Source organism: Haliaeetus albicilla, chromosome 16, assembly GCF_947461875.1.
Source record: "Haliaeetus albicilla chromosome 16, bHalAlb1.1, whole genome shotgun sequence".
Classification (NCBI taxonomy): Eukaryota; Metazoa; Chordata; class Aves; order Accipitriformes; family Accipitridae; genus Haliaeetus; species Haliaeetus albicilla.
The window spans coordinates 20,471,889-20,487,779 of record NC_091498.1 but is presented as its reverse complement, the minus strand read 5'-3'; the positions used below and the strand labels follow the sequence as shown (position 1 = coordinate 20,487,779).

General features: G+C 43.9%; 1 protein-coding gene across 6 annotated transcripts in view; it reads left to right on the top strand.

Moving 5' to 3' along the window:
• The first annotated feature begins 5,387 nt into the window (after positions 1 to 5,387).
• The window catches only part of DENND5A (DENN domain containing 5A), a 70,079-nt gene continuing 59,575 nt past the window's right edge, over positions 5,388 to 15,891 (top strand). For 2 of the 6 annotated variants that reach the window (XM_069803812.1, XM_069803811.1), the window contains exon 1: positions 5,388 to 5,646. In XM_069803812.1, the coding sequence (XP_069659913.1) occupies positions 5,538 to 5,646 (109 nt within the window). In that variant the 5' untranslated portion in view covers positions 5,388 to 5,537. The remainder of the gene's footprint in view (positions 5,647 to 15,891) is intronic. The other 4 variants (XM_069803814.1, XM_069803813.1, XM_069803816.1 and 1 more) reach the window with 2 other exon arrangements.

The following is a 15,891-nucleotide window of genomic DNA, read 5'->3' as shown; positions in this document are numbered from 1 at the left end:
CCATTCCTTAGCACTCACTATAAAGCTAGTGCCAGAATGGGGAGGTCAAACTATCCCTCAAATATATAATGAACTATATTTCATAATGTGGGACAATCTCTTTTTCAAGATTACAAAATGGGGGGATTATTTTTTTCCCAGAAGGCTGAAAAGAATACAGGTCAAATTATAGAAAACTTTCCTCCTGTCATAGTGTGAGGTTTAAGAGGGAAATGAAAGTCAAGTTTTGACAGGTGAGCAGGATCCAGAGTGAGGTTTTCAATTTTCCCTTAAAGAGAAGTCAGTTACTCTGATTATTTTTATGACTAATTGATGTCTTGCAATGACACACACACTTCTATCTTAACTCTCAGCTGGTGGCTTTATAGCTCCAGGTCACCCAAACTGAAAGAAGTTACAGCCTTTTAATAATGGCAGTTAATACAAATAAGAGCATAATATGTTTACTAGTATACCATAAGTTGCCTTCCTGTTCTTAAAAATTTTCCACCTAGTGTAATAATTAATGTTTCATTGTTTTATAGTACACAAGGAGGAATCTGGGTCTGGATTATGAGAGCTAAGATCAATGACTGGCGTATAACTATGGGAGAGGCCTCAAAAGTGCCTTTCTGTAGATAACCTTCAAAACACAGACAATTCTGATTCTGCACTTGTCTAGGACTTCAGTGATATCTTCATAGCCTAAAAGGTTAGTAGACAAGAAGGTTAGTAGGCTCTGGAGCGGACTGGGAGTGCAGCAGCAGGAAGTAGCTTTTAAAATTCTGCATCAGAATTAAGATCTAATGTTATGGTCATAACTACTGATTTTTTCTTTTACAACATAGCTGCTGGGTAGTTGTATCCAATAATCTGGAATTTGCAATGTTTACTGTATTTGGGAGAATTCCATGCCATGAAAAAATGTTTTGAGCAGATCACTAAATCATTCTTGTGTTTGACTACTTGTTCGGTGTTAAAATAATTTCTCACAGGGAATGTTCCCCAGGGCAGGGGTTGGAAGGGCAGAGCCCAGCTGGTCTGTCCCATTGCCTCCAGTGAGGGAGGAGGGCAGGCCAGGTGCAGCCTCAGGCAAGAGTCTCTGTCAGCAGGCAAGTCTGTAGTGATGAGACAGGTCTGAGGTCAAGCCAGAAAAGCAAATCAGCAACACAAGGTCAGGATGCGGCCCAATAAGGGTAACCAGGTTCTGACACAGCCCAGCAGCCTGACTTAAATGGACCTGTGGTTGGTGGGGTTAAGACCCCAGCTGAGGCTGGTCGGGGCCACTAAGGCCTTATAGTGCCCCCAGGACCTTCTTACAGGGAGCTTCTGTCTTGATATGCTGACTTTGATGGGACTTATCCTGAGCTGTATCTTCTAATAGCCTCTGATTTTCCTCCAGTCTTAAGGGAGATCCTAAATGCTCAGTCTGAATACTGTAAAATTTGTTAAGCAGATACAGTAAATTAGACATTTTGATACCCAAGCCCCTTTGTGGATCAAGTGTCTCAACTAGGACGCTAGGCCAGCCAGCTATAAGTCTTCAGACTAGACTTCAGACTTAACCAATGTGTGACCTTGCCTATGGCAATATTGTGCAATTTCCTGAAAGCCTGTAGGTCCTTTGTTTGCCTTGGTCTTGCCATCAATGATGAAAATCAGGGTGTTATCTTTTCTCTTCTTCATGGTTGATTCTATGATCAAAGGGAACCTCATGAAAGGATATAAAGCTCTTGCAGGGGTTCCTGGGCTGCCTTTGCAGCCACTGGGTTGAGTCTTGGGCCTCCCACAAGTGGGAAATGTGCAGACCTTCTTGAAACTATGGATGTTTTCAAGAGCCTTCTTGGTTCTCAGTGCCTTGGCCTTTGCCTCCACCTTGGAAGACTCGGTCTGCTTAGGCTGGGGCAGTATCCTCAACAAGTGGAAGTGAAAGGAGCAGAAACAAACCAGGCTCTCACATACTCACCCTCTGGCCTCATCTTGGATATTGACAAAGTCGGACCTCACTGAAAAGCAGCCTGGTGCTACTGCTTATCTGAGGCTCTGGGAGCCCTTGTAGTAGATGCACCTGCACAACACATCTATGACCTGCTCAGAAGCTGCACCACCAGGTGTGGACTCCTGGAGCTGGGGAGAAGAGGGACAATGCTGCATGGGAGCTTAAGTAATGTTCAGCACCTTGATGTGACAGTTCTCTGATCTGTGCCCTGATGTGGGAGGATGTGTGTTAGGTGATTTGGTGTGCAGGCTATATTCTAGAAGTCTGTTGTGTGGATATTGCTTACACCAAATGCATTGTCATTAAGCAATTGCAGCCAGTTTCGAGTATCTAGTTTTGCAGACTGGAGAGGATTGCTTTAATGTTAAGTGCTACTGTTTTGGGGTTTTTTTTTTTAAGAATCCACAGTAAATATCTTTTATATGGTGTCTTCTAACATCTTCAGTTACCATCAGCACCCTGACTACTGTAGCAATCTGTTTACGATTTGAGCTCTGTTACCTTACTTAGCTTAGCACCTCTTGGGAAACAGCTGCCCAGAAAAAAAGGCAGATACCCTATTTCAGACTTTTTCAGTTCTCTGAGAAGTGTTGAATGAAACTAATTTTGCTTTTGGGGTTTCTTACTGCTTATTAAACGAACTCTTCCAATAGTCGTGATTGTTGGCAAAATAAGTCTGAATTAACTAGTATGAGGAATAATCAAGATATGTTCACATTAAGTTCTGTTTTCACTATTTTTAAAAGACTTGATTCCCTTTGACTTAAGGCTTGAGCTTGAAAATCCCAGTCTTTGCCACTGAAAACCACAGCTGAATCAACAGTGATAGTCTTGCCAAAGACAATGAATCTTTTAAATCACTTCCTATTTACTAATATATCTTTATGATTCTCTGGCTAAAGAGTCATAGTTTCCACAGATTTCACAATTCCAGAGATTTTCTCAACATCATAAAGAATACTTTCAAGAATTCATAATGTAGTTTAGGGTGTCATTGCCTTACTCAAGGACATCTAAGCAATTTGCTAAGTTTACTGACAAAATTGCCATATTTTGGGTGTTTCCTGTGATGGGAAGATTGCTCAAGAAGACTGACAGATTAAAGCTACTGGCCTTTGAATTAGACATCACAAATGTTGCTTGTGGTCACTAGGCAAGAGTATTTCAGAAATGAAATAATGGGGGGAGGAGGGATACAATGGAAAAGAGAGTCATTGACAAAATGGGAGGAGAAAGCTCTATCTGTTTGGGTAATCTACTGGATGCCTAGATTTAAGACAGACTAGGCTGTAAACTGGCTAGGAAAGCAGAGAATTTATCTGACAAAGTATGAATAAGCTTTTTCACAGCAAAAATTGTGGTGACTCTTACCTTTCTTGATTAATTAACCTTTTGTTGATTCTGGCTCATGCAGGTCCTCCTTTTTTGTTCCTTTCTTGTAGCAATTAAAAGCAAATCTGAATTTTTTTAGTCTGAGACTCTCCTTTTAAAAAAACAGTTCTTGTCCCTTAACCCGTTGCATAGCACGGCATGTGTATATTTAAATATTGCTGCTCAACAGTATTTCTGGCAATCCTCTGCTTGCTTACTAGCCCATCTAACTTTATTTGCTAAATCTTCTAAATACATGGTTATTGCTGGAACAGTTAAACTGCAAGTAAGAACAATTTTTTATTTCCCTATTTTACTCTTTATTTGATAACCCCCCCCCCCCCCCCCCCGCCAATATCTGTGCTGTTTCTCTGGATTTTCTTGCAAGTCCTTCTGAGACCCTCCAGCTATGTTTTTTTTTTATAAGGGTTAAACTACAGTTCAGGCTTACTCAGAAGAAGTTAACTACATGCTGAATACATTGTCCTTTGCCACACTGAAAGCAGACTGAGAAGCAAAATGTGCAAAAAATGGCTAGAGAACATAGCAGAATAAGAACAACTAAATTTAGCTAGTTCTGTTCTCTGTTGCTGTCTTCTGCAAACCACCAGGCAGGCTCAACATAGTCTAAATGTGCTTACTAAATGAGTTAACTTGAGACTCACTCTAATATTTCTCCTAACTATCCTGCTATCTTTATTGAAATCTCTCCCGCAACTTCATTAGTGGTTTAAAATTGAACTGCCAAATTGAAGCAATACTTTCATTAATTGACAACCTGTTCTGTGGCCCATACAGTCCTAATCAAGTGAATACTAATAGCACCAGTGCAAAATGGCCTAAGAGCTTAGTTACTGTACTGCAAAGGCTGTAACCAGTGACAGTGAAGTCATACTTGTACTGCTGTCTGTAGTGCCTGCAAAGAACTCAATATATCTTGGCAATGTAAACCCAAATATGTCAAGTTTCATGTGCTTGATAGCAGGTTAAGTGAGGTTGGTGTCTGATGAATTGACATTATGGCTGCAACTAACTACTTGAGCAGTCCTAGATAATACTCCTAGAAGACTGAAAAGTTTTAATTTCTCCTCTTACAAGCAGTACAAGATAGGGAAGAATTCTGATGTGAAAGCTGCAAATAGAGAGCCGAGTGAGGAGAGGAAGGGGAGCTGCTTGCAGACGTAATTTTAGTCTAGTGAGGCAATCCCAGGTCCTTCTATGGTTAGGGGAAGGTTGTGCTCTCAACTCAGAGCATGGGTACATGTTACTAGTCCCTCAGCAGCTTGGTTTGAGTCATTCTTGTTGTTCTTCCCCTTTTCCCCAGCGGTTGTTTTCCTCTCCATGCTGGGGGGGGGGGGGAGTTCACTCAGCTGCGCAAGCCCAACTGTTAACAGAGTTGTCTGTGATGTTAATTCAAACAGAAAAAAACCCACCTGGAACCGAACAATCCCCAAAGCACTTCCGCTGCTCCCACCCTCTCTCCCCCATGAGCTGGGCCGGTGTCGGGGTGTGGCTGCTCCACAAAGCCGTGGAGTCGCACAACCGCCGGGGCAGCGGCCTTCGGGGAGCGGGGATGAGCAGCTGTAGGTGACAGGGGATGACCCGAGTCCAGACAACGCTAAACCGTGCTCTGAGCGAGTGGCCCCTGGCAGAGCCGCCTTGTCCTCTCTCACTGCAGAGGGGAGAGGCTGAGGAGAGCTTGGGAGGGGAGCCCCTCAGCCAGCGGCCCCCCGAAGCTTAGGCCGGTGCTGTAACCGCGGCCCCCCCGCCGGGAGGCACGGAGCGGAGCTGTCCTGCGGTGTTCTGCCGCATCCCCTGATGGCCGCCCGCCCGCCTCACCGTCGCGCCTCAGCGTCCCCTCGGGCAGCGGGCGCGAGGCAGGCGGCCACGGCCTCGCGGCCCCCGCCACCCCCCCGGACGGCCCCTGCGCGCGCACCGCCCCCCAGCCGGACCAGCAGCATCACGTCATCCCGCGAGCCCAGAGCGCAGGCGCAGCATTGCGGTTCCCCTGCCCGGGCCGCCCCCCTGCAGGAACAGCTGGGGGCTGTACCCACAATGCCGTGCGGCGCTGCCCGCTCCGCTCCATCATGGAGGCGGCCGGCGCAGCTGGCGCAGCTGGCGCAGCCCCGCCGCCCGCCGCCGCCCGGCCCCGCACCCCCTGAGCCCCGCGCACCCCTCGGGCTCCAGCATGAGCGGCGGCAGCGGGGGCGGCTCCTCGGCACCCGGCCGCTTCGCCGACTACTTCGTCATCTGCGGGCTGGACACCGAGACCGGGCTGGAGCCGGACGAGCTCTCCGGTGAGTGGCCGCGGGGTCGGGGGGCGGCGGCCCTTAATGGTGGGCTCTGCGGCGGCGGCGGGACGGCAGCTCTGGAGGCGCGGTCCGGCCTCGCCGCCTCCCCTCCCCTCCCCTCCCCGCTCCGCCGACCCGTCTCGGGCGGCCCCGGGGCACGGCGGGGGGAGCCGCGGGGAGCCGCCGGGAGCCGCCGGCGTCCTCCGCCGCCCCCCGCCCCGGGCAGCGGCGCTTGTGCCCCGCGCCGCCGGCACCGGCGCCTCGGGGTCTGTGCGGCTGCCCGGAGAGCTTGGCGTGCAGAAATGCCCGGCTGTGCACAGGCGTGTGGTTCTCAAAGTGTGCCCAACTTCTTGAAAAACCCGAGAAAGTTCCTCTTTTAAACGGCCTTTCCGAAGCGAGGGTTGCGTGGGGGCGGTGGCATTGTTTCGGATCGTCTCTGTCTCAACAGCCATCTGCCGCGCTCTTGCTGGAGCTGGGCTGCCTTTACCAACTTTTAGTCAGGCTCTTGGGCGTTGGAAACACGCAGGTAATCTTAATGAATCAGATTCTGGAGGGAAGGCGAAGACTTCTTGCTTGTTCTCAGTTGAGTTTTGTTGTTGCATAGGATAAGGGTTCTCTTCCAGCAGCAGCTGGAAACAAATCGGGTCAGGAAGTAATTACTCTGTTAGATGAGAATGTTCACACCAAATACACAGCTAAACCCTATCAGTCTGTCCCACAACACTGTGTCAAACCTGTCTTTTTAAGGTTAAAAAAAATTTGTTCTTTGTTTTAGCGGCACCTTGTTTCAGCTTTAGTCTCACTGTACTGGCTTCAGTTAAATTAGATCGTTGCTTAGCATCTTTAACTGTCCAGGAAGACATAGGAATGCGGTGGTGAAAACCTGACCTAACATCAGTACTTATTTCGTGTATTTGAGCTCAGAACTTGACCAATGATATGTTCTCCACCCCCCCACACCCTCCCGCTTTTTTTAAATTAGCTTGCTTTTATAAGGTGTCATGAGGGTTTCTTTACATCGTTGTGTCTAACCCCTCCCCCACAAATAAACACTTGTTTTGTGTGGAGTGAAGTTTTTGTTATTGGAACTGAATTCTTATACTGAACTCTCCTGAACTTTGGCTATGATGAAAATTTTCTTTTTTTTTTTTTTTTCTTTTAATGACTTCAAACAAAATTTCTTATGGGTCCCTCATGCTGAGCAGTACCTTACCCTAGAAGAATTCATGTTTGACTAATGTTAAAATAACTGTAGACTACAAATTGAGTCTTGAAGAGTGAATACAGCGTAACGGTCTGCTCTATAATGGCACTTTAAATTACAGCATCAATTTAATTTAAGAAATCAAAGAGAACAAAATGCAATACGATTTCATTGAAGGATATGTGAGGTTCCACAGATTTTTCCTGATTAAATCACAAGTGAACAACGTTTCTAGATTGAAAACAGTTTCTGATGTTAATTTTATTATTCATTTACTATATATCTGTTTGTGTAACATGGTGCAAGGCACACTCAGTAATGCTCCCTGATCTCGATAGGAATATGAATAACTGTCCTCACATAATTAAATTTAAAACCAGCAGTGTATTACTTTGAGCTAGCTATCTAGTAGTAAACTGGAAGACATCAGTGCCTTTTAAAAAATATTCTGTCTGAGTGCGCAGGTCTGAAAGCTGGACCGTGGTGTTCTTTCTGTATTTGCTTTCCTGGTCAAGGACTACATCTGTAGTATGTAAAACTGTGGTGTGCAATGTATCTCGGACTCTGCTATTCCACCATCATACTGTAATGGCGTTGCTTGTGACAAGGTGTGGGTTTGGGGGGGAGAATGGGTTTTGGTATTCGTGGGGGAGACTGATTTTTGCGTGATTTGAGGAAAGGGTTTGAAAAAAGAAGGGGGGAACAAGGGGGAGGAGGATAAATCTATGATAACGTCACAGTATATGAGCTAGCTGGAATTCCGGTGCATTTTCTTGAGTTTGTTGTGTTAGTAATAATGCACGATAGTGTGACTGATAATGCTTTCAAATTCTGTCTTAGGTTATAGCCTTCTCCAGTGTCCACTGGTATAAATGGAAAGGGCCTCTGTTGATTTCACTGGGTTTTGGATAAAGCTTTGAAACACTTTGTACTTCCTGGAAGGCTTTCTTGTTTGAATGAAAGGGTTATTGTGCACTGTTTCCCCCCCCGCCCCCCTTCTTATTTCTGTGCTGAAAAATAGGTTCTGAATCCTTGTACTGTTGAAACAGTTTGCCTCCTAAGTGTCCATTGTTGGAAGGGAGGCGCTGGCACTTCAGCTGGAAGGGTGCAGGGCTGGGGGAGCGGGGAGCGGGGTGCTTCCCCAGCACCGCGGGTCTCTCCAGGGCTTTCCTGCGTCGGGGCTGCCGGAGCTCAGCCTGGCATGATGTCATCGCTACCCCACCGCCGCAGGGAACTGGCGGTCGCTGCCAGGGCCTCCGGGGATGCTGCCGGCAGACTTTGTTCTCACCAAGCTAATGAAACTGTGTATTTCAGGTATTCAACCTTAATATTGATGATACCCCGTTTTCTGCAGACTTGTAAATGAAGCGTAAGATCATGAATTGATGCTCAGTCTAGTTACTTTGCTTGGAGAGACACCTCCGATAGCATTTTTCCTTTGTTGCAAGCTTACTAAACAGCACAGCTGTGACACTTTTTTCCTGGAAAAGTTGGCTGACTGATGGAATATGCACAGTATATGTATATATGTTTATTTTCTTTTAACATAGCGAGAAATAGTGTACTTAGGACCTTGTAGTTAGCATGGGTTAAAGATAGCATGTTCTCTATCGCTAGGGCTTTTTTATCCCCAAATTGAAGTGATCTGGTTATCTGGGCATCCTTTCTTATTTTGATAATTGTGTTCCCACCGGGTGACCTGTTAAAGCAGATAGAAAATATTTACAAGGTCATAGTAAAACAAAACAAGCAAACAAAAAAACCAACACTGGATGAAGTCTTCATCCAGTGTCAGTTGCCGAGCTGGACAAGAGAGGAGCTGAGGCGCGTTTCCACATTTCCAGATGGTATTGATGTGCCACAAGTGATGACAGAAATCTCTTAAGTGTGCTGCAGAGGTCTGTTATGGATACATTTCCTTCACAGAGGAAATCACAGAATGGTTGAGGTTGGAAGTGACCTCTGGAGGTTGTCGGTGCCAGCCCCCCTGCTGAAGCAGGGCCACCCAGAGCCAGTTGCCCAGGACCGTGTCCAGATGGCTCTTGAGTATCTCCAAGGATGGAGACTCCACAACCTCTCTGGGCAACCCGTGCCGGTGCTTGGTCACCCTCACGGTGAAAAAAGTGAGCCTGATGTTCAGATGGAACCTCCTGCGTTTTAGTTTGTGCCCATTGCCTCTGGCCCTGTCGTGGGGCACCCCTGAAAAGAGCCTGGCTCCGTCCTCTTTGCACCTTCTTCAGGTATTTTTATACATTGATAGATTCCCCCCTGAGCCTTCTCTTCTGCAGGCTGAACAGTCGCAGTTCTCTCAGCCTTTACTCATATGAGAGATGCTCCAGTCCCTTAATCATCTTTGTGGCCATTTGCTGGATGGCCATGCAACTCTCTCCACTATGTCCATGTCTGTCTTGTACTAAGGAGCGCAGGACTGGGCACAGTACTCCAGGTGTGGCCTCAGCAGTGCTGGGTAGAGGGAAAGGATCACCTTCCTCTACCTGCAGGCAGTGCTTTGACTAATGCACCCCAAGATAGCATTTGCCTTCTTTGGAGCAAGGACATGTTGCTGGCTCATGGTCAACTTGGTGTCCACCAGGAAATAATGAAATACATCAACTACCAAAAACCTTCTGTGTGTAATATAATCTATCATAATGCTGCAACATTATGACGGGATTTCTTAATTTAGGTTGTATGACTGTGCCCCAGAAAGGTAATGAGAATGAAGTCGTGCCTCATCTCATTTTTCAGCTGGACTCTCTTATCTGTTGAGTTAGTTAGATGTGATCTGAATGATGGTGGCAATACTTGTGCTACATGGAACTGTTGGAGTTTTCGTTCTATGTTCTTTTTCACTAAAGATTTTGTTTTCTTTTCCTTCTCTGTGGTGCGTTAGTTTTTAACAATCACTTGTCAATGGAGTTTGTTTATTATGGAGTGGTAAAACAAAGGATCAACTTGCCATTGTGTAACATGTATGTGTAATTGTAGTCTGGGAGTTGGTATTACAAAATATGGAACCAAGACCCAAATATCTGGACAACATATTCTAATCTCAGATTTTCCATTGCACATGCCTTAGTAGTCTTCAATGTCATATCATAAAGATGATAATAGTTATTTCAGAAATAACAGTGTTACAAAGGAGAAATAGTTTAAAAAAAAAAAAGAAAATGCTTATAATCTGTGAAGAAAATATTGATGATTTAATAATAGGATTGTTTTAAAAAAAATCTTATTCTGGAAGACTAAGGTCAATCACCTGTCTTTCTTTCTGCCCTTCTTCCCAGTCTGAGCTGGTCTTTTAAGGTTTGGTCCAAAAATTAATCTATTCAGTAGATGGACTTACGTTCCTTTTGCCAAGGTCCTTATCACGGTGCTTTGAGTTGTCCATCTGATCATGAGCTCCATCCTTAAAGGAGGATGAAAATGAGTGTTAGGTGAAGCCGATGTGTCCAGGAAATATCCTTCCTGTAGACACCCTTCACGTGCCTTTTCAGAATCCCTATTAGATCTCCTTTTAGTCTAGTATATGGTGATGTAATACCATTTTAATTATTCTTCATCTCTCATACCATTTTTGTATTTTGTTTTTAATGATGTTGAGTCAAGATCTCTGTGTGTAGATTATGTAGCGTAACAGGACTGGTTATGAGTAAGGCATCTGTATGCTGGCACAGTAGCCACTTTATTAGTGCTGGTGTGTGAAATTCTAAAGGAAGATGATACACGGTGTATAGTATTCACCTAGCTCCACTCAAAATGAATCTGACAAACTGATATTAGAGCAAGGGTTTCTCCTGACCAGTAAGGTAGAAATGTTGTCTTGCCTCATCCCTCTGTCTGTAATTGAAGTGTCGTTATTTTTCTGTTTTGTTGGCTTCAGATTTAAAACGACAGCTTATCTTCATACATTTCCTGTTGGTAGGGTTTATTTTAACAGCATTCTGTATCAATATAAACTCTTAAATATGGGTGTGATGAAATGGTTGAAGGCATTTGTCACATCTATAAACCAGTAAACTGCTTAGTATTTCAGAATTGGGGTAGTAGTTTCCTTTGTGGTAGTCCATGTAGCAATGCTGTTATCAGCACCTGTGTTAGTTTCCAAGTTCAACAGATTTAAATAGTTGCAGGCTTTTCTTTTGCCTCAGAGATATTTGTAAGGGGTAGCTAAAGGGAAGGAGGAGGAAGAAGAGCAGCTTAATTTAAATTAGCAGATATAATTTTCTGACTGATGTTTGACCTGTTTTGTGTTTTCCTCTTTTGGGCATTTTTATCTTGGAATTAAGGCATGGCATTTGGGGTTGGAGCCAGCTGGGATTCTTGCAGTGAAGCTCTTCTGCAATACTGTTTATTCCTTGGGTAAATAGTGTGTGAGTGAACTCCTTTATCTTTGCTTTGGTAGTAGTAGCAACAATTGCTACAGAAGTGAATTGCATTGGTGGGAGCCATTGCTTGATTTTTCCAAAGGCTGAAGTGTTCTGTGATTTGGGGGTTGTTTTGGGTGTTTTTTTCCCCTCTTCCTCTCTGTCCATAGTATGGATGGTATTGGTGCAAGCTTCCCACAGTTCCCTAATGGTGTGCCTCTTCCCTTGGGGATTCATTCTGAGACTGAAAGGGAGGTTTTTCAGTTTCTTTCCTTCTCTGAGGTTGCTAGCCAAGGTGTTAACTCTGTGGGGGGCCTCTCCAGTAGCACCAAGGCTGAGACCACACACTGTTCTCACACAGGCCACTGTGGACAGGCGGTAGATAGCAACAACTTTTGGCTGGATTTACACTGGCGCATGTGAAACATTTTAATCCCGATAATAGTTTATTCCACTCCTCCCTACCCCCTCTATCTTTTCCCAAGAAGCTCGAGTTGTTTGCTATGTTTGAGTGCCAAAAAGATCTTTTGTCTCTTTGGGAACTGAGGCAGACGTGCTAGGGTAGCTGATATGTAGAATAAAGAATGGGAGAGCTGATGTAAGGGGGAAGCAGCTGTACTTTGCTGAACTACGTTTGAAGCCACAGTTTATTAGGTGATGTTTCTATAATTCCAATCTTGTGATTATCATATTTGTATTTTAGGTTAAACTGAGCTGTGTGCTTTACAGAATCATCCCCTCAAAACCTCCAAAACTCTTCATTCTTCCACCCTTCAGTATTCAGTTACAAATTCAGCTTATTTGGAAGAGTCTTAAGTAAGGTGTCAGGGAGGACAAAGGTTACAGGTTCTTGATTTGAGAATAGACTGCAGATGCTAAAACAGTGTCTAAAGAATTAAAGTTTACAAGTTTGACTTTTGAAGCCTTTTAAAATAGGAATTTCACCTTATTAAAGGAAGGCATACAAAGATGGGTTGATTTGGCTTTTTGTTCTTTGTCGTTATTTTTTTGCGTTGTTTTGTTTTCTTTGCAAGAGAGAAACTACACAAAGAGAACATCTTAAATGGATTGTATGGGAAATACTGCCATTTGCAAATAATAATAAAATGCCCCCCCCGCCCCCCCAATCTTCAAAATATTGGATCTTGTAGTTACAAAACACTACAACTGTTTTTATCTGCCTTTTGGCTTAGTAATGTCCTACTTGAGTGTTCTTGGTAATGACTTCTCATACTTACCTTCTGAATTTCCTCTAACCTGCAGGGCTCATGTAGCAGAAATAATGCACATGAAGTGACAATGTCAGAAGCAATTACTTACTGATGTATGTTGTGCAGTAATTACTCTCTCTGAATTTCTTGACAACCCTTTCAGATTTGTGGTTTGTAGTCAAGTTTGCAGTGAACTGGAATGTTAATCCTGGGAGGCTTAAAATATTATTGCGCAGAGAAATTATGAAGCATTCCAGGACAAACTGATGAATGATAAAGAATTTACTTGGAATGCTTCTGCTCAAGGCATGTTTCTTAGTCTTTCCAGGAAAATGCTACTTTGCTTACGGTTTAATGGGCAAGAGACCTTTAGTTTCACACTTTCCTGTAGAAGTGTAGAGTATTGCCATTTTTATTTAGTTTTTTGGGTTTTTACTGGTTGTGCGATCAGCCACAGTCAGGTACAAGGTGTACCTCTGTACTGAGTCATTTACATATTGATACTGAAGCATCTTGAAGAAGAAACTTCACTGTGTTTCACAGATAAGTGATCTGCAGACGGGTAACATGGCAGTCATAAGCAACCTTTTCATTTTCAGATAGAGCAACATTTCAGTGTTTGAGTGAGGAAAAAAGGTTGGCTTTACAGAAACAGATACTCTTTCAGCAAGACTTCAGGTGAGTTTGGGAAAGTTTTTTTGCAATTGTAGTTGCTGCTGCTTGTGTCTACAATTGCACTCTGTGTTACAGAAATATGTGGTCAGAGATCTCGAGGTTGCTGCACTTCTGTGCATTGCTTCTGTCCCCTACAAGCATAATTTTTTATGAGCTATTCTACTATTTGCATATATTACTTATTCCTCCTTAACTTGCTACCTTCAGCAAGCTCCCTTACCAACTGTTGTTTGTGGTTTTGCTCCCCAAGCCCAGCACTGTCCTACTGAGCTGTCATCAGAATTGCAATGGGGAAGAGGTAAGTCCCTTAAGTTAACAAGGTCAGTGCCAGCTCTAACCAGCTTAAGACTGTCATGTCCCTTTCTGGCTCTTTTACGTGTGTGGTCTGGGAGCTTGAGGTGTGAAATAACTCATTCAAAGTTTTGCTGAAGGCTCGTAAAATTTCTATTTATCAGTATCTCAGTCATTTCTGAGAATGAATCTGGCGGAGATTTTGTGGCAGCCCAGGCCAATCTAACCGTAGGTCGTCATGGTCTCCCTTTCCCCGTCCTTGCTGCGGTTATGTGCTCCTGCCTCCCTCCCTTCATGAGGACTAGCTAGTCCCTTTGGACATGGCTCAGTGTAGCAGGTTCCAGGGGAGCGCCTGGCCTCGGTGTGAGGAAAGACGTTGGTAATGCACAGCCGTTGATTCAGTTGGCGTAGGCACCCTGAAGTAAAGCTCCATTGGGGGCCATCTTCAAAAAGTTCTTTAGACTGAAACCCATATGAATGATCTGCAGAACACTGACCTGACCTCTAAGGGGTTTGTGATCCAGAGGGTGCAAGTTACTTGAGCTTTGTGAAGTTGCTTTAATGCCGCAAGGTCGTCGCAGGCAGTGAGCATTGGATAGATGTCCCAGTGTTCACGTCTCCCCAGGGAGTGTGCTTAGGATCCATGAACTAACTTCCCTACAGAGGTCTGCCCTTGCATGTCTTAGTAGCCTTGAGAATGGCTGCTGTTTCACAGGTGAGGCCTTAAAACAGGGCCTAATCTCCACTTGGAAAGTGAAGTAATCTGGACATATCAGTGAATGAGATTAATTGACTGTTCTTTTCATAATTCATTCCACAAATAGTCCTGTGTCTATTATGTGTGGGTGGCAAAGTGTGCCCACAGAAGTATTTGTGTGGTGTGTATGTGTGGGGGGGGTATTTGGGGTTTTTTTTTGTGTGTCTTTTTTTTTTTTTCCCCCTTTCCCTTCATATAAAGTCTTCCACAGTTAAAACTATATACAACATAATGTTTTGTTTTTCTCAAGCTTGACCAGGGAAGGGATTTAACTCATAATCTTGGTTCTGTGGAACCATGGGCCATCATCTTTGTTTATGACTTTGAACAAAGGGGTGATGTGCACTTGGACCTGTGACTTGTGTTTTCAGGACTGAATAACAGTACTGGACTTTGTTCTTCCTGTTCTAATCAGATTTGCATACTGAAAACTTTTTTTTATCAAACATGAATCATGCTTTGTGAAGAAGAAAGGTAAGCTTGATGTGGTACATGTAAAAGGAAGAAAGCTCGAGAGAAATGGTTGGTGAGATGACAAGGAAGGATATAGTCAGAGCTAAGATAAACTTCAGGGTTTGTCATATCCGTTGACCAAATTGTCAGCACATCTGATTAATTTTCTGGTATTAGAAGTCACTTCTATTTTAAAAATAGAAAAAAACCCCTGTCAAGCAACTTGACGACTTTCTTACAGGGCATTTTGCGGCAGGGAGGGACAGTCCTTATTAAGGCAGGTTACTGCAAAACACTATTTTCAAAGGTTAGATAACAAAGTGAAACACACTGGACAGGATTTGTATACTGAGATGGCCGCATAGCTGAACTTTTTTTATTTTGCTGACCTCTGTATGTCATTGGAACCTGCTTGAAAGGCTTCATGTGTATTTTAAAATATGGCTTTCCTCTTCGATGCAAGACCTCAGTAGTATCCCAGAAGAATAGAAATACTTGGTTAATGGGCTGGACAGATGCTTCAATAACATTTGGTCCTTCTGCTTTTACACAGACATGTCTCCATCAGTCCTCAGAGCTGGAGTTGGAGGGCAATTGGGATCCAAAAAGTAGGGACATTTAACTGGATGGGACAAGTCACTGTAAAAGGAGATCCACAGTGGTTCAGGAGGGTTCCGTGAGATGGTCTGTGCTTCTGTTTGCTCAGGCTTTCCTGAAGCAGCCTCACTGGGTATGCCAATCTTAGATGGGCATGAGGAGAACAGCTGACTTCTATATTAAATATACTTAAAATATGCTTGTCTCCACTTCTATTTTGTATTTTTAGTACATGTAAAGGAATTGTGTTCTATTCTGAAGATAAGCCACCCTTTCCTTTCTTAGTGTCTTCTGTTGCACATATTTCGGATCTATTGTGTAATGGAAATGGCGTGCCCCGTCAGCCCCTGTGGCTGAGAACACGCCTGTCATAGTAATTTTGAGTGCTGCTTCTGTTGTTTAGTTGGAAACAGACCTAAATATCTTTCTGTAAGTCTTTTTGCTTTGGCTAAAGCAGAAAAGTGGTTTAGTAAAACAATTCTGTTTTTAAGAACATTTCCTTGAAAATTTCTGCCAGGCAGTCTTGATTAAAATACATTTTGTGCAACTGCCTTCCTGTGTTACATGCAAAGTAGTAAAAAAAAAAAAAAAAAAAAAAAAAAAAAGGTTTAGGATGCTTTTAAAGATGCAAGCTGAGGACTTTTGGGGGGATTTTCTTGCTTGTTTTTTTAAAAAGCTGCCTTAGATTCTTGATGG